General features: G+C 40.7%; 2 protein-coding genes across 2 annotated transcripts; both read right to left on the reverse strand.

Annotated features, from left to right (window-relative positions):
* Nucleotides 1–379: 379 nt before the first annotated feature.
* LOC308129912 (uncharacterized protein) lies at nt 380–4,643 on the reverse strand. Its single transcript, XM_080496033.1, has 4 exons — nt 4,539–4,643; nt 4,225–4,420; nt 3,472–3,635; nt 380–717 (listed from the first exon to the last, which is right to left on the reverse strand). Exons 2-4 carry the CDS (start codon nt 4,400–4,402, stop codon nt 637–639), a joined length of 423 nt encoding a protein of 140 aa, XP_080352159.1. The 5' UTR covers nt 4,403–4,420; nt 4,539–4,643; the 3' UTR covers nt 380–636.
* A 10,304-nt stretch (nt 4,644–14,947) lies between these two features.
* tcf15 (transcription factor 15) lies at nt 14,948–16,467 on the reverse strand. Its single transcript, XM_080497521.1, has 2 exons — nt 15,650–16,467; nt 14,948–15,161 (listed from the first exon to the last, which is right to left on the reverse strand). The coding sequence occupies exons 1-2, from the start codon at nt 16,118–16,120 to the stop codon at nt 15,099–15,101; spliced, it is 534 nt and encodes a 177-aa protein (XP_080353647.1). The 5' UTR covers nt 16,121–16,467; the 3' UTR covers nt 14,948–15,098.
* Between the last annotated feature and the right edge of the window lie 2,072 nt (nt 16,468–18,539).

Below are 18,539 nucleotides of genomic sequence, written 5' to 3' on the forward strand. Positions count from 1 at the left end.
GCTGAAGCTCAATTTCACTTCTTAAAACGGGACTTAACACACCACAAAAGTTCCCGATCTTAGAAAACGCCTTCAATTCAGACGGAGGCTTGACATCAAACATCAAAAGAATAAGCAAACACTACAATATTTGACAATAGCAGTACAATAATAAATACTATTTTACAGAACTGTATTGTAACACAGCCGGTACAAACAGATAAACAATCTGTTTTAATTGGCAGAAAATTTAATATGGATTCATTTATTGTTACAGAAATTCAGATGTCAGTGTTTAGCAGTTCTTTATTTCATAAGATTACGTTTACACATGAAGGAAGTGTGACTTTGTGTTCCTCTCAAACGAAACTTACACTTTTTTTTTATATGTTTTCCTGTTACACTATGCCACACACCACACACACACACACACACACACACACACACACACACACACACACACACACACACACACACACACACACACACACAATCCTGTGGTATGGTTTTTGTACCGCATGACAGTTTTATAGAAAGACAACACTGAACAGCTCTAGGCATAAATCTCCCTGAGAAAAGGCAAACATTCAATAAATAAAACATGCAGAGACGAAAATGTAATTTGTATTTGCATGACTGCTGGTTTTGTGGATGTCTTCAGTAACTTGTCTTCTTTGACGCCTGCAGACCATGGGTCCACCTGTTCTGCTGTTGTCTTGAATGTCTTTTGTGAAGAACCTGATTTATTGTAGAAATAGACAAAACAACAGTGACTCAGACTGGAAAGAAACCCACCCATTGGATTTCTTTAAAAGAAAAAAAGAAAAAAGAAAGTCTTCAAGGTGGAGGCAGGCTGCTTTCAGAGGAAACGGTGCCTCAGAGCAGAAGCGATTTCGCCTACATTTGCTCCACCAGTGCAACTGAGCTGCCTTGCGGTGATCCCTTACTGAGAAAAATACCATCGCTCATATGCCGGATACAGGGGTTTCAGACTCGATGTATTAGCTGCATATTTGATGTGAACACAAAACGGCAAGTAAATTCGAAAAAAGTGCAATAAACCAAAAAAACTACACTGACTACAGACATTAATGAGCTGCACTCTTAAGTGGATTTTTTTTTTCTTCCAAGTTTTTGTCTTCAAACTGTGTAAGTCAGTCTGACCTGTATAAGCTTTATTTCTTAAACTCGCAGTTTCAATCTTTAACTTATTAATTCAGTCTATACTCTCTTTTTGGTGTCGTTCGGTCTATTTGCTATCGAGGTCTCTCGTGGGTCGGGTGGTTTTGAGTCCCGACCTGGAGCACCTGCCCTCAGCCACAGTAATGTTGGTAAACAACAAGTTTAAGCCTGTTTAAAAGCTCCATAAAGCTACACTACCAAAAAAAAAATAGTTTCAATCAATTAATTAACCTTTATTGCAGACTCTTAGGTCAATATAAAAAAACATGTAAAAACTTCTAATTGTTGAGTTAATGTAATTTAGTCACGTCACTCATTTCTATTCAGATTAAGTAGAATGTTTATTGTTATATTATTGTGTATTTGAATGAACCATTTAACAAAGAGCTGCTCGTGTTAATCAAGCATTTTTCTGATATGTAATCTAAACAACTGCCATGTTGATTTTTTTTTTTTTTTTTTTGGTGTTCAGAGATGGACATATTTTTGTGATACACTGGGGAGTTTCCTTCTTGCTCATCAGTGTCTTGTGGCGATCCCCCATGTTTTCACTTACCGCTCAAACCTAATTTCAATGTTTCCACTGAAGTCTCCTTTTAAGCCCCTAAAACCCAAAGTTTCCAGTGTGACAGCAGTGGTTGATTAAGATAAGATAACATACAACTTTATTCATCCCACAGCAGGGACCTGAGCTGCAGGAAAAGTCTGAATATAAAGATATTTACTTTTTTTTTAAATACATTTTTGATTCTAACTCGAAATACAATGTACTTTAACTTGTGTTAAAAATGGTTTTAAGAAATATTGTGACCTCTAATGGTCATTGTCATTATGACAACAACAGTGGAGGAAACCAGATGGTGTAGTGTGACATGACTTTAATATAACTTTTAACATAACAATGTTATAGTATTATGTTATCTTTGTTTTTTTGTTTGGTTTTTTTGTGTGCCTGGACCTAATGTATAATTTTGGTGAATAAACAAAATCCAGCTGTGACTGCGTATCGTAATAATACAGTTGAATATTTCATTATGATAGTCAATTGGTAATTACTGTATGTGCTTGCCATTATTATTCTCCAACAACTGAATGTCCTTCTCTGATTTTTTTACTGTGGGGAAATGGTATTGTTACTTTTTGAGATTCACGTTTCAATGATGCATTAAATATTTAGATGAATGACAACAGCAATACATAAACGTTTTAGTTGTCAGCTCATTTGTCACAAATATCTGAATCAAAATATAGTAATGCTTTAATTTGCACATATATTTTTATAGTTCAGGTTTTATCTCTCCTTTGAAATCTTCCAAGATACTCTAACAAGCGTTTTTGGGGTGGAAGGTGGTCAAAACAACTCAAAAGTGCCATGTGACAGTATTGTAATTCATATTTGGAAAGTAGTAACCACAAAATAGGTATGAAAAAAGCACATATATGCTTCATGTGTTAAAAAAACAGGAGGAAACAATCCATTTCTAAGATGTCATCTAAGTTAATATATTGATGAACAAGAAGCCGGATTTAAATGTAAACAAAAGCATCTGATCATCAATCTATCTTTTATACCACTTTATTTAGTGATGCGGTCACACGCGCTCATATTAACACCTCTCATGTGTTTTTTTGAACTGTGAGAGGAAACTGGAGTACCTGGAGAAAAAAAACCCATTAAATACACAAGGAAAACTGCAATATTCTTGCTATTAAGTTAGAGCGCTGACCATTTGACAGCTGTGCACTCCAGTGTCAGAACTGGCTGTGAAGAGCAGTGATCAATGTTTTCACTCATACAGATTGACAGCCTTCTTCAAAACCTACTAAACAACAAGCTATGATGAAGTATTTGATAGCATAAGGAGCCCTGAAACCCTGGAAAAGCCCCTTTTTTTCCCACAATTAATTATAAACCATCTCTAAATGGAATCCGAAATGCTGACAATCATCTCCATTTAAAGTCACAGCCATGCAGACCAAGCAACAATGTAGAAATGATCAGTGATGAGTCTGTGGAGTTTCTGATCAGAACACAGCAAAGATTTCAGCTGCTGTAATTGTGTCACTGCAGTTTATAGAAATCACGTAATTATCCAATTTCTGGAGTGATCAGGTTACTGAAGGTCATCCTCGCCAGTCAATTTAACTATAAATTACTCCTCAATACATCAATGTTGTTTTTGCATGTACACCCACATTTTTGTGTTTTTCATCTCAATATGTAAAAAAAAATCTCTCTCTCTCTCTCTCTCTATATATATATATATGTATATATATATATGGAAAACAGATAAATATGAGCATATTTACCCAAATACTGATTAGAGACAGAGTGATCTTGGCCAGGGCTACGGCCAGGTAGCCCGCTGCGCTCCACATGAGTGGCAGGTCATGGACTTTGTCGTGGACTTTGTCGTGGCAAGACGGAGTCGAGTTGGACACAATGGTTGTCCTTTCAAACTGAGTCACACACTCTGAAGATAAAAACCAAGAAAAAAAGCATGTTTGATTTACATAAATATACTATTTACAAGCATCAAGACTGTGTAGTGCATATGCAATATTAAATGCAAAACTAGAAGACAATTAAAAAAAAAATCCTTAAGATGCTGAAAAATATCTCAAGTCACAGTAGATGTATGAGTGTAGCTATTGGGGAAACATTGATATTTGTATCTCAGTGATTATTATTTTGTGATGAAAAACTAACAAATACCGGTACAGAATTTTGTTTTTGTACCTGCTTAATGCAACTAATAAAATAAATCGATGGGTTTTTACAATTTTTGAACACAAGGTAAAATGATCAGTGGTCCAATTTCTCACAGAGAAAAATAACTTCTTTTTTTTAAATTTATTTTTATTTATAGCACTGTATTAATCCCCAGAGGGGAAATTCCATCCCGAATGACCCATCGGTAGCAGCTGTACAGAGCAGCGGTCAGGGGGGAGGCTGGTGGGTTGAGGGTCTTGCTCAGGGACCCTCAGTGCATGTTTTTATTTGGAATGTGGATGAAGGAGGTTCAGTATCTTTGGGGTTAAAATGATAAATTCAGATCTTACCGTGAACTGTCAGATTGACTTTGGGATACAGGTTCTGGCCACCGACATTCGCTCTGATCTCACACTCATATTCGCCTGAATCTTCAGGAGTGGCTCTGGGCAGCATCAGACTGTGGTTCCCTCCAAATCCGGTTTCTCGAGGGAAGTTGAAGGACTTCGTGCCCTTGGCACTCCACATGATAAGGCCAAATTTTCCCTTGGCGATCGTTTTTTTAAAAAGCAACAATCAATTTCAGTATCTCCAAATAACATTAAACCATCAAGTCTGAAAATGGCAGTTATTAATGCTTGAAGGGCAGAAAAGGGTAACAGACCTTGGACCAGATCACGGAGAAGAAGTCCCCGTGTTTGCTGGTGACATCAGGACACGGCAGAATAACATCTTGACCACAGACGGCTTCAATATCCACGTCACTCTGGGTCCCATAATGGACTGACAGCAGCTACGAGATTCAAAGTACAGAACAACCATCAGTGTTCCAATCAGTAAAATGTATAATGTGAGTATAATTAGTAAGTATGATGGTCTAACGCACCTGTAAGAGCAATACGGCGTGGGTCCTGCTCATTGTGTTGCGTGTGAGTTTGTGGCAACAGGTTGGCTCTTTTCACTTGAAATGAAGTGACAGCTTCCTGGAAATTGGGCTCGTATGACCTGAAGTTATCAACGTTAGGAAGCAAAATATGCCACCAAGTGGCGTTTCACAACAGTGCATCATTTCTCGATAGTTACTGCTGCTCATACTTGCAATTGTCACGAACATCAAATTCTCATTTTATGAAAACACAGCTTCTTTTTTTAAATGGCTGCAGTGAAGCTCAAAATTATATAAATTTTTATTGTAAAAAAAAAAAAAAGAGGCTGTAAACATTTGAGAAGTGAGGAGACCAATCACTGGCGTGTTGGGAGAGTCCATTACTTAGAGTAAATTACTGTTTAAGGAGTGTTTTGTGTCAATCTACTGTAGAGCTTAGAAGCCACATGGGAGGCTATTCAGTGACAGGGAAATGATTAATGCAGTCGCAATTCCTCTTGTTTCAGTGCGGCTGTCCAAAACCATTGTTTTGGAGCTGTTGTCAGACAAATCCACACTGTTGTGACAACTAAGCTATGCTATAATAATACATTTATGTGCACAATAGGAAGACAGGCTTGGCATACAAGGAGGACTGGGCGAATTGGCTGGGGAAAAACATTTTTTATTCGATTTTCAAATTTTCTTTTTCTGAATGCACTTAAAAATGACTGTAGACATCAGATATATTGTCAAAAGTGGAACTTTATTGCTGTGATTCGCCTCAGAGCTAAAAAGCATATAAATTATCCCAAAATAAAACCATCCGCGGTAACCATCCACCCTTCTTCCATACTGCTCATCCAACTGAGGATTGCAGGGTCACTGGAACCAAGAGAGGTGAAGAAAGGGCACACCCTGCAACTATTTTACTTTTATTTGCAATAGTAATAGTAACTTTTTGAAAATGTCACACAGAGTGACACAATCCCCCAAAACAGTGACTTAACATTGGAGATAAAACACTGTATGGAATATTTGTAAAAAAAAAAAGAAATCCAGAACATATGACACACAATCCAGAAATCCAAATCAATCTATTAATTTTTTTTCAAGAACACAAAACTCAACTGTGAAAACTATTAGTCATGCGTAGCAATTGAACTACTCAAATTACCCCCCAAAATAGTGACGCTCCTCTACAGCTCAATAAATAGTTACACAATCACTGTTTTTGAAAAAACAACAACAACAAAAAAAAACATAGCAAATACCCCAACATTTATACAGGAAGTGAACTTGGTGAGGTTAACAAATACAGCAGAGGTGTAAACTATGGCCGTTCCTCTTCACACATAACATGATAACCACCGTTGAAGGTTGCAGGGTGGTTGTAGTTTTTTAATAGCAAGAACTGAATAATTAAATCAGGGATTTTCCGTCAGGACCTCGTAGCCACGGTGAATAAGGCAAAAACATGTCTCCTTTCAAAAATTCTTGTGAAAACACATTATACGTGCACCATTTTAAATAAACTACTCTGTCTTGACGTTATCTTGCTGTTGTTTAGAATTGCATTTCATCTGACAGGTTCAGTTTGTATTTAAAACACACTCTACCTTTGTTGTTAAATGTGCTATATACTAATCTCTTTTGTCGTTTTTTTTTTTTTACCTAAAAAAGATGTTAGATTGACATTCTTGTTTTTCCCTTTTTATTAAAAAAAAAAAAGACAAAAAAAGAAGAGGTTTATGGCTGCTTTTGACTACACATTGACTCCATTACTGTCAGTCCAGTTCAGACTGTAAAATACATTGGACATGAATCAGACTGTAAGTTGGGCAGTGAGATGTTTTCTTCCAGAAACTGGCTGTCTCACTAACAGGAGGCTCCCATCAATCACACACCCACACACACTCTTATAAGTGTGGCTCATCCTGTTGTTTTGATGGCAGGGAACTCCCCATTGTCTCCCCCTCAAGCATATTACTTGTATGTGTCGTTCTTGTTGACAAAGGAGGTCGATATATGGTTATTAATAGCAGACTGACTGTATGGAAAAGGGAAGAGTGAGGTGTTTGGATTTGACCATCTGCATTAAACAATGCTTCATTCAGCAGCAGCTGGCACCGCGGGAGCGCCAGTGCTGAAATGTGCCAACGTTACAACAGAACATAATGTGGGTTGTTTTGTTTTTTTGGGGGATACCAGTGACTGCAGCTGTGAGAGAAGTGTGACGAGGAGGAATCGAAAAAAAAAAAAAAGCAAATGCAATCACACGTGATCGTCCATTTTTCTCTCAGCTGCAAATGTGCTGATATTCCAGTGGTGCCTTTTGCAAAATTCCCTAAATCAAACATGAGGGAGTTTTACAGCCGAGACAAACTATGTGTCATAAGGAAACGGGAGGTCCTGGAGGTCAGTGGCGAGAGCCGCTCAGGCTTGTACGACTCATCAAAAGTTGTGATCCTCTGAGGGTGTCATTCTCCGTGTAAATGTAAGCGGGTGCACGTGTGATTTGTGCACGTATGCATTTGATTCGGCTCTGGCCGCTGCAGTTAAAGGGTGTTGCACGCCACGGTAAATCCCAGAGGTTGTTAGCACGCCCAGCTGCCGGTGCAGGTCTCCATGTTTCTGTCAGCGAGGTTGTTCACTGCACACTCTCTCGCCTCTGATTGAGGAAATCCTCTGTTTGCAGAAATGAGACATCCCAATGGTTCCGCCATCGCTCCCCCTGGTCCTGTGCACCGAGACTTTCCCATGAAGGCCCCGCATGTTTACTGGGGTTTGACAGATTTAAGGCTCTTTGATGGGCCGTTTCAGTGCCAGTGTTTCAGTGTAGGCTAAAGAGGACAGATTTCGAGGTAATAAAAAAAGAAGCAAAGTTGAAATTTACTCCAAGAATGTATTGTTGCAAGAGTGGCAATTATAAATCTAGAACACTAATAGCATAAGCAGTCAAGACCGTTTCTATTCATATAAGATCTTTATTGCTACATGATTCTTAATTTTTTTTTTTTTTTTTTTTATCAAATGGTCAAAACAGGAAAAGCAAAAAATTCTATTGAAGATACATATTATTGATTCATTAAACCAAGTTCATTTAGTGTATTTAATCAAAATAACAGCACTCTTCCGCTTGAGTCCTTGTTGAACCTTTGTCTGTGTTCTGGTGGCTTGCCACAGTCCGCCAACTGGCTTTATATTTTGGCCAGTCTAAAAATTGCCCAAAGCTATGAATGTGAGTTTTATTTTGAAGACACTTGTTGATTGCATTAATTGATCATTTGTCTTTGTCTTTGGGGGGGAATTCCACTTGTTTGGAGGCTGTCACATCTGAGTCTGGATCAACTAACAGGAGTTTTTTTGTTTCATTTTATTTTATTTTTTTATTTTTTTAGAGACCTGTTCAAGGATAGTATTGTCGTGATTAGCACTGTCACCTCATAGCCTATGGGCTTAGTGGCTGTTCTGAGTGGAGTTGACATGTTCTCCCTGTGTGTGTATTGGCTTTCCACAGTCACTCTGGTTTTCTCACCATCCAAAAACATGCATGTGAGGCAAATGTAATCTGACCAATATCTAACCATCATCCTTCAGCATTCTTTAGAACTGGACATGTGGAACTGCTCTGGTTCATGCTTCAGGAGTCCCGGATAAAAAAAAAAAAAGGTCATTATTAGGATTCAGCAGAATTCAATATCAATCCAGTAGAAGCTGAGAGACTCCTGAAGCAGGCAGAGTATTTCACTTTATATCTTTAACTACACTAGAGACTCTTTTATTTTATCTTTAGTCCCCGACGTGCCAAGTCACCTCTCGGTAAACTCATACGTCCCATACCGCTCACGGTGGGATATAAGGCAGCTTGTATCTGTCAATTTCTGCAACTTTCCATAACCATCCATCTGAAATTCACACTCACTTCACACTACGACTGGTCGGCAGTGTGGAGGTGAGAAAGAAGCTGAGGATTGCACTTCTCTCTATAGCTTTCTGTTTTCCTTCTGCACCTCCACTGGTGGTGCTATTCTTGACAACACCTCACAATGGGTTTTTTTTTCTTCTTCTTGTTTTTAAGCTCCATCCATCCATCCACGATAGGAACTTTTGGTCACTAATGAAGTTTAATGAACAACAACATTGTCTTACAAATTAAATTGTTAGCCTGTTGCAACATTTTATCCCTGAACATCGACTACATCCAAACATTATTTTAATTTCATTGCCAGTATTTTATCATTGACCCGAGAATGGCACCGAATGCAACCTCTAATCCAGATGAAGATTTTGATGGTGATATGAATGTCAGAACAACATTTTGTGCACACCCTTTTTTTGCCTGCCGAGATATATATTTCACAATCAAAACATGCAAAACAGAAATGTTCACTGTGACATTGCGTCATTTTTTTTGAATGACAAACATTTGCATTAGAGCCACACAGTTAAGCGGTGGTTACAATCTCACAGAGAAGGTTCGGGTTGGTTCCTTGTTCCCCAAGTAGGTTTTCTTTCGGTACCGTATCTTTCTTCCACAATCCACACACATGCCTGTTACATACATCGGTGTCTCGAAATTGTCCATATGTGTGTGTGTGTGTGTGTGTGTCTGGATAGTCTCTCTTCTCTTCGATGGCCTTGTGATGGTGACCTGTCCACGGTGTAGCATGCCTTTCGCTCATCGTCAGATGGGATCTGCTCGGCAACCCTGCCTCGGACAATGCGAGAGAAAATAGACAGATGTGGTATTCTCAGCCTTCCTCCGCTGCTTCTGCAATCAAATAATCCATGTTTCATTTCATTTAAATTCACAGTGATAGACAGTCCCACATACTGTGGAAAATAAGCTCTCTTATCTTCGCCCAAAAGGGGATATTTTCTCCCGTGTGATCTGGATAATGTCTTTGTTTTGTCCTGCTGAATGCAGCTGTAACTCGGTGAAATGATTCCTGTCTTTGTGAGGGAATTGAGGCTGCAGTGCGGCATCACGTTGCCTGTTCAATTGTTTATTTAAGGAAGCAAAAGCCCCCTTTAAGTCTGCGTTGCTGGATTCTCACCTCTGCCTCTGGGCCTTGGCAGGCTGCAGACAGTTGGGCGTGTATTGTCCGAGCCTGCAACAGAACACAGCAGCCTCGCGACTCGGGCTGTATTGTTCCCTGATTTCTTCCCTGGGATTTCCTCTGACTCGCTACCCCCACCCACCCCTCCTATTCGCTCTCCATCATCCTTTCTCTGTCTGAGGGCCTTGCCAAACTCTTTGGCACATGAAAACAATTGTTCTGGTGCATTCTAGGGGATAAAACTGTCTCCTCGCACGAGTTTTTCCTCCTACAAAAGAAGCTCAGCTGATGGCCAGGCAGACAGACTTCCTCCTCCTCCTCCTCCTCCTCCTCCTCCTCCTCCTCCTCCTCCTCCTCCTCCTCCTCCTCCTCCTCCACCCCCCCCCCCTCCTCCTCTTCCTCCTGCCTTTTGAAAAGTGGTCATGTTCAGTAAAATCGGAAGCAGAGTATCTGAGTCTGGAGCCACAAAGTGACTCAGAACCATTAATATCTTTGACACGCAGGTGGAGCGAGGGGCCACCCCCCCCCCCCCCCCCCCATCACCCCCGTCCCCAGCCAGTAAGTGTTTGAAACATGCTGAAACGGACTCTGAGAGCAAAAGCTATTAAAATATTACCATGTGCAGGTTTGTTTCTAACAACAGCTCCCTGGCAAGACTACAGAATTCTGGGCGTAAGCACCCACCTGGGAATCAGGACAGCGCTCCCAGATGATGCTGAAAAAACGCTTCACATCCTTCCTGTTTCTGGATCATCTATTTTAACTTTTTTTTTTTTTTCCCCCCCCTCCTCTCTTCTGTCGGTGAGGCAAGGACAGGAACGCGTTTGAGCTGTCTGAGCAGTGATTTGTGTTTCATCTGTGAAGGTGTTTTCATGGAGACATTGCTCAACAGGATTCATTAAGCTGTGCTTGCTAAACGCGACAGCTTCCTTGTCTGTGTGTTCAGATCACATAACTGTCAGTCAGCGTGAACGCATTATGTCAGTCTCTTCTGCTTTTATTCTTGAATAACTTTCTCACACGACAGACAAGAGCACTAAACTGCAAGCTGTGATGTACAGATGTACAACAACACACTGAGATGCCCAAAGGGGAACTTAAATAAGCTGTTTTAACAACACTCCAAAGTGTTCACTCTTCATTGTAACATCACGTTGTTCTTGGGTTAAACCAGCTGACCAGCTTGGATTTTCTTGGCCTTACCACACACATTGTGGTTTATAGGTGAGGTCTTATATTCTAGGTCAGAAATTTGAAAGCAGGCCTGGCCTTTCTGTGTGGAGTTTGCATGTTCTTCCATGTTTTCTTATCGGTTGTTTTGTTTTTTCCACAGACCAAAAACTTACATTAGACGTGAACTGGTGACAGAAAGTGATGACCTGCTGAACTGAGTTACATTATACTATTTGAAAAGGGAAGAAAAAAAAAAAGTTTAAAATCATCAGGGAGAAAAAAAGTTGGGGAAACCTGCTAATTCACAGACTCGTGCTGCTTTCAGAGCAGAGCTCCCAAACTTTTCTCCTCGTAATCCCCTCAGATTGCCTCTGAAAAAGCTTCAGACGCCCTTTCAAATCTCTGATTCAGCCTGAAATCTCAGTGAAGCCAAACAGCATTAAACCCACTTCCACATCGACACAAACGCCTTCAAAATTATATCGATGGACATGCTACAAGTTTTGCTCTTAATTTAAAAAAAAATAAATAAAAATGTCCCCATGACAATCTCAAAGCAGGAGAAGTCTCGGATCCCGTCCCCGCTCTTTGACTTTGTTTCTGCCAGCAGGGTGCTTTTCTTACATCATCAGACTTGAACTTACACAAACCTTAGACATACACAAGGGAGGGTATCTCCTCTTATGGTAATCCTTTAACATCCATCATGACTAGTATTCCATCCATCTTCTATACAGCTTCATGAAATATGTTGTGGCTATTTGCAAAAGCAGGATACATCCTGTCCCGGTCACCAGTCCATGTCAACGTAAAACACACAAAGAGACACACAGACTTTCTCACCTGCAATGAAATTTAAAGTAAAGTGAAAGAAAACCAGAACACCTGAAGAAAACCCACACACACGTGATGCATATTTTCATACATGAAAAGTTACTGGAGGCTGATCAAGACTCGTACCTGTGATTAATTCAAGAAATCCTCAATGAAGCCCACCATAGGTCTCCTTTCTTTATCAGTGGAATTAAAATAACAAAGCCTGTTGATGTTCTGGCTGTATGGAAGCATTGGAACGACTACATCACCCTGCTGCTCCATGGTATGCTTCATGGTATGCTGCTTCATTCACTTGTTTCCAAATACTTACTGAAATAAGTCTCTTCTTAATTGAATGGTTTATTTATCCTTATATGAGTTAAACACTGGACAAACTTTGTTCAGTAATCGTGGACTACAGTCTCTCAGCCAATTTATTTATTAAACTAAAAGATAAAATGATAATCGTCACTCATATTCTTCAATAAGTAGAATTGATCATTACAATGCGGCGTTAAAAAGTGACAGAATATAATTTAAAACTGCATATTGCTCAGTCTTATGATAAATTCATTGTTTTCCATTTGTAGTCTGCATTGACTGAATACAGTGTTAGTTATTATGGACAGTGACATTGTGGCAGATTTTAAGCACAAAAAAAACCCTTCAATAGATACATATAAAGAAATATTATTTGTGTGTTTACTAGCCAAGGACCTAGTGTGCAACAATTTATTTTATTGTATTTTATTGTTTTGGTGTAAAGGAATGGTTTGAAGTCCACCATTTACAGGCAGGGTTGTCACACTCATGTTAGGTCAGAGGCCACATAAAGTCCAGTTTCACATTTAGTGTTCTGCAACGGTAAAATAGCACCATTATAACCTACATACTTTAAATTTGTCTTTGTTGGGGCAGAGACTGTACAAGATGAATATATCTATTTTTTAACAAGACAACAATCTCAAGTTTTGTTTTGGCAGCATCACTAATATCTCAGCTCAGTATTGTGTTGTGTCCACGACCCTTAAGAATTTTTTTTTTTTTTTTAATCTAATGTTTCTTTGGAATTTTTACAATTTGCTTGGTGGTTCAGTGGCGGGATCTGGAGCCTCTCGTTGGCCAGTTTTGGCCCACAGACAAAACCACAGTTTCAAGACGGTAGAGAGGATGTTTTGCTCTTGTGTTTGCTGCTGCTGTCCTCGACAAAACAAGGTCTGGCGATCACATTCACTTTACGTCTGAAGTTATAACCCTGGCAGGACAAGGGGGAGGAAGTGCCGTCCAGCTTCATTTCATCCTTGTAGAAATACTTCCTGCATAAAACCTCTGCTGGGATTAAGAGATGCGAGAGTCTGAGGAAGGGGGAAAAAAAAAAAAAAAAACTCACCAAAGCGGAGTGGTAAAGCTTCGCAGTGATCCCCAGGTGGATCCTCTGGACTCGCGCCTGTCAGACATGTTAAACAGATCCACACTGACCTTATCTGCTGTTGGTGCTTCCCCCTCCCCGCCGTCTCCTCTGATGGTTGCTGCTCTCAATTTGTTACCTGTCATCCCGGGGTAAGGAAGAAAAAAAAAAATCCCCCTCTGATTTCTTTGGGAACTCACTTTTTAGTAAGCTCGCCCTGGGATGCATCACCGGAGAGCTGTACATCTGGGTCCCAGCGCCGGATGATGTCAAGACTGGCGATGACCCAAAGCCCACCGCACAGAGAGTTCCTCGGAGAGGTCGGCTGCACGTTGTTTTCCCTTCCTCTGTCTACGTGACATCTTCCTGCCGGGGGGAGCCTCGGGGAGCCATTTGAGGAGGCCCAGTGCCTGAGCGTGGTGGACAAATTCAACTTATCCTGACAGAGCAGGTGGGGGAGGGATGATGAGGCGAGCAAAGACCCCCAGCAGGCACCTTTAACTGCCTTTAAAAATTCACTTTCCATACAAACTCCTGCCACTGGGGAGATTCCCTCCGCTGTTTGGAGGCAAACTCTGCAGCCTTATTCGAAGCGATATCAGACAGCAACTCTGGCTCAGCTGTCTGTGTGTCTGAGCTGAAATGTGCCTGTCAGTATTCACCGGAGTGACTTTTTCAGACTGGAGGAGACACAAAGTCATCCGCAGAGACTTGGCTGCTTTCGTTAGGCACCTTGATTTCTCAGCATGCATGAAGTATTTGCCAGAGTCAAACGTTCTCCTGTGCTAAGGAGATCAGAATGCAAGAAAATCGAACGACGACAGGGCGAAAAAGAAAAAAAACAAAACATTTGCTTCCTTTTGCAATAACGTAAATGAAAATGTAGTTATGTCATACCGACAAGCACAAGAATATATTCCGGCTGAATCCTCCAGCTGCTGCTGACTTTGGGTTGCACTACTAACAAGAAGTGACAAACTGAAAAAAGACAAGTCATCTTGAGACTCTGCATTGGGATTATACTCGCATCAATTGCGGCGATTATATGTCAACAAGGTTTCACATCAGTGCTCCACTGTGACTTCTGACCTCTCACCCCATCTCTCCCTGTCCACTGAGTCCGCAGCGGTTGATTTATCCCTCTGACATACCAACAGCTGTGTTGGGGGCTCTGAAACAGAGTGTGGGCTACTATTTGCCGTGACTAATCGATAGCAGACTTCAAAAAACACCAGTCATGAGATTTCGGGAAAAATACACCATTCACTGACACGAGAAACCCCCCAACCTTTTCCTTCATACACAATGTCGCTTTCACATGAGAACACCAGGCAAAAAGAGAGAGTTTTATGCCATTAAAGAGCTGATATATACAGCTTGCAAACAGAGCTTCAAAAATATGTTTAATTTAAACTGATACATTTCACATTTTTAACAGAAATGTAAATGTTTGCATTGAGGAGTAGTGATTTTCCAAACTGCAGCAGCCAGTTTCAATTCTAAATGTTATTTTGACTAACGGCACATAGAAAAGGCCTCAAAGAATGTTTGAGCTGTCAAAGGCATTTCCCCTGCCAATGTTTACACCTCATTAGATCAAGAACAAGAAAAACATTTTTTTTTAATAAAATATACTTTATTTAAACTTTTTTTGCCAAATAGAAAAGAAATACAAAAAAAAATTATCATAAGTTTCAAACAAATGCACTGCATCTTTGAAAGTCTTATGCTTAAATTTGTCAGTCAAGTATAAATAGTCTCTTCTTTGGTTCCATCGTTTGATCCAGCATGTGTACAATGTGTGTGTACGTGTGCACGCTCTGCAAAACCAGCGTGGACTTGTTCCCTGAGAAAGTCTTTGAGGATTTTCAGGTTGTCGATCATTTCGCTGGTCTTCAGTCAACGTCTCATTCGCAGCGGACCCAGTCCTCGCATTTTCAAGCAGTCTTTCCCATCTTTAATCTGTAAAGAAAAGAGAAGAAGGAAGAAGTCAGGAAAAGTTGGAACCCAGTCTATCCGTGCCAGACGCAACTGTGACGTTTCTGCAAATTCGGGGCTTTATATATTTAAAAAGTAAAACAAAAACAAAAAAAACAATTTTATTTTATTTGTTAACAAATGTAGGCGGATTTATCAGCCACACTGTGTTTTGCTTCGGGCCGAGGATAAAAGTAGCCTTAAAAGCCACCTGCGCGAGGAATTTATAAGCGCTTTTACGCACACGTGTCGACCGTGCGTAAACGGGCTTTTAACGCACACATTTAAATGAGATAAAACTCCAAATGTAAACAAATGCGGCTTCAGACGGACTTTCTGCATTACGCACATTTAAAACCAATAGAGGTCTGAGCCTCTTCAAGAAATGTAATCTAATGGCACAGGTTAAGCCTTTCTTTCTTTCTTTTTTTTTTTGACCATGCATGCGCCAATAAAAACCAAACAGCATGTACCCCTTTTCTCTGGTTGCTCAAACAGAAGGTGCAGATGGTCCTGGGCTGCTTCCCCCCGCTCTCCTCTTGCGCATGGAGGCACGGCTGTCCGTCGGCACTGCCGTCTCCGGTCACGAGCACGTTGGCCAGATGGGAGATGTAGCTGGACGCCAGACGCAGAGTCTCGATCTTGGAGAGCTTTCTGTCCACGGGCTCGGTGGGTATGAGTGTCCGCAGCGCCGTGAAGGCGGTGTTGACGCTCTGCGTCCTGCCCCTCTCCCGGGCGTTGGCCGCGGTCCGCTGCTTCATCACCCCCGCCGTCTCCCCGTCCGAGTTGTGCGAGACGCGCCTCCGCTTCTCGGAGGAGCCGCAGTAGCTCTGCTCCGAGCTGCCGTCGCTCTCGCTGCGGTTCTCGTCGTCCTCGGACGTGACCGTGAAATCCGAGTACATCAAGTGCGTCGCCACAGGCCGCAGCATGGCAAAAGTCATCATTGAAAAGTCCCCCCGAATCCCCAGATCCGGATCTGGAGAAGGAAAAAAAAAAACAAGCTCCAAGACAGTCGCCCCTACATCTCAGGGTGGCGCAGAGTCTGCGACATGGAACCGGCTGCGTCAGCGCGCGTTTTTGTTGGGTTTTTGGGGGGCGGTTTTTAGGGGAAAGCCGGTGATCTTTTCATGAAGCCTGTTGGCCTTGGTTAAGGATGGACCCGGACTACCTGGTCAGCTGTGCTTCTTATAGCTGGATGGGAGGAGCTGCCAGTACTTCTCAGTCACACTCTCTAATGTGAAACATGAAGCAGTGTTGGAATTACAAAGAAATCTGAGAGGTTCCAATACTAGCAGACACTTTTTCCTCTATTATTTGTTGTTTCCGCGAATAACCGAATTGCAAAGGCATTGAAGATGCCACACATCCTAACCATGTGCAAACATTCAAGTAAATGAGGACATAAACTATATTAAATTGTACCATAGAATATATGTGATAATGCTTAAAGTGACATGATGGAGAGTTTGTAATATAGTCTAAAACAAGAAATACGTGATGTGTTTTGTATGCAAAGATAAATTAACTGCCAAATAAATGATAATTGATTTCATACACTATAAGGTTAAAATGTGTGTTCAAAAATTAAAGTTTCATTCAATGCAATGTGAATGGCAATAATTTACCAAAGAAAATACTTAAAAAAAATGTTTATAATACTGAGTGGCACGACGTCTTCAAAATAATTTTATGTTAGAAAAGGTTTAAAAGGTGAAATGCAACGTAATATGTTTTCTCTTTAAATCCAGGGTGTAATAGTTATTTACCTTTGAGCAGTACATGATCAAATACTTGAAATAGAGAAAAGGGTAATTGCCTACTCAGTTACTTTCACCACTGCCTGCATGTACATGTGTTGAATGACCATTTTGATGTCAGATGTGTGGTTATGGGCTATTCTGTGCATTTTTTTGTACTATAGTTTTCTTTCCTGTTGTTTCATGGTTCACTCTGTCATTTCAGACTGACATGTTTATGGTCCTTCCACCTGCTGAGGCCTGTTTTTGTTGTCTGGTTAAGTGCTTCAATAAAGGTGAAACCCAAATTACCTCAGCCTAATTCCTCCACAAACTTTCCCAACACACAAACAACATCATTGTGCAGCATATTTCTGTGTTGAAAGCTATTTTAGAGCTTCAGAGGTTCAAATGAAGTTCTCCAATTTAAATGTTTTTTTTTAATCAGGGGCATACATTCACTAGTGAACACATTCTAACAGATTTAGTCCTGTTAAACTAAATAATAGCTGTTACGTCTCCCCATTAAGACTGCTTTTGGCTCAAACAGAGGATCACAGGTCAGACAGCAGGAGAAAGTTAAGTGTGAGTAAATAAACAATGAACAGATGATCCCGGGATGGCAGAGACTTATTTGCTTGCTGCCCTGAGTTCAAAAAAACAAAGTGGTGGCAAATGGATGATTTAGTTCCTCCGAGCCACAGCAGTAGTCACAAGCCAGCAGCACATGCAGCCACTTCAGTGAGCCTCAGCTGCATCAACAGTCGGACGTCAGACACCCAAACCGTCTGCTGAAGGAGCGCTGAGGTCTCACAAAGGACAGCAGGAACCAATCAGCACACTCCGAGGGAGAGGATCACCTCTCCAGAGATTTAGCGAATATAACTTTAAATAATATAAACTGTGAAGGAGCCACACATTAATTTGTCCCATGTTGTGTTTTTCTTAGTGGCGAAATTACATTCATGATGAATCCTGATGGGAATTCATTGTGTGTCTTTGTGGGTTTTTGTGAACCACCAGAGATGCAGGTTGACGCATTCTGAGAACATCTGATTTCGCAGAATGGCAAATTGCTCTTCTTCTTTTTTTTTTTTTTTTTAACAGGAAGATGCACATGCATGTCTCCACAGAGAAGAGGCCACAGCGTGTTGGTTTTACCACCCACTGAGGTCCACACTGTCAGCCTTCAGAAATCTCCTACAACAACAGCTCTCAGTCTGTCAGATGCAGAGAAGAAGAACCTTTGTGTTTGTCTTTCACACAGTACAGATCTTAGCACAAGCTTTGAGTGTCATGTTGTAGTTAACGTTTTTAGTTTTTTGGATAACTGCAAAAAAAAAAAAAAACCCGTTGGCAGAGATATTCATCTTTTCCAGATGATAAACCCAAAGACAGAAAACCTGTTTTACTGATTGGAGACAGTCAACAAAAACATCCTTGAGATTTCTTTTTGCACAAAACAAAAAATGGAAGTAAAGGTTTTAGATTGATTTTTTTCTCCCTGAAAATCCCTGGTTTGAGTTCAGACTGCGTGTGTGTGTGTGTGTGTGTGTGTGTGTGTGTGTGTGTGTGTGTGTGTGTGTGTGTGTGTGTGTGTGTGTGTGTGTGTGTGTGTGTGTGTGTG

The sequence above is a fragment of the Blennius ocellaris genome (assembly GCF_963422515.1).
Source record: "Blennius ocellaris genome assembly, chromosome: 5".
NCBI classification, from domain to species: Eukaryota; Metazoa; Chordata; class Actinopteri; order Blenniiformes; family Blenniidae; genus Blennius; species Blennius ocellaris.

Excerpts from the sequence above, each read along its gene's own strand:
- LOC308129912 (XM_080496033.1), bottom strand. The coding sequence starts at position 4,402 with ATGTGGAGTGCCAAGGGCACGAAGTCCTTCAACTTCCCTCGAGAAACC. Across the intron at positions 3,636-4,224 it reads AGTCAATCTGACAGTTCACG|AGTGTGTGACTCAGTTTGAA; the intron begins GTAAGATCTGAA and ends TTTTATCTTCAG. Across the intron at positions 718-3,471 it reads TGTCTCTAATCAGTATTTGG|GTTCTTCACAAAAGACATTC; the intron begins GTAAATATGCTC and ends ACAATAAATCAG.
- tcf15 (XM_080497521.1), bottom strand. The coding sequence starts at position 16,120 with ATGATGACTTTTGCCATGCTGCGGCCTGTGGCGACGCACTTGATGTAC. Across the intron at positions 15,162-15,649 it reads TGAGCAACCAGAGAAAAGGG|ATTAAAGATGGGAAAGACTG; the intron begins GTACATGCTGTT and ends TTTTCTTTACAG.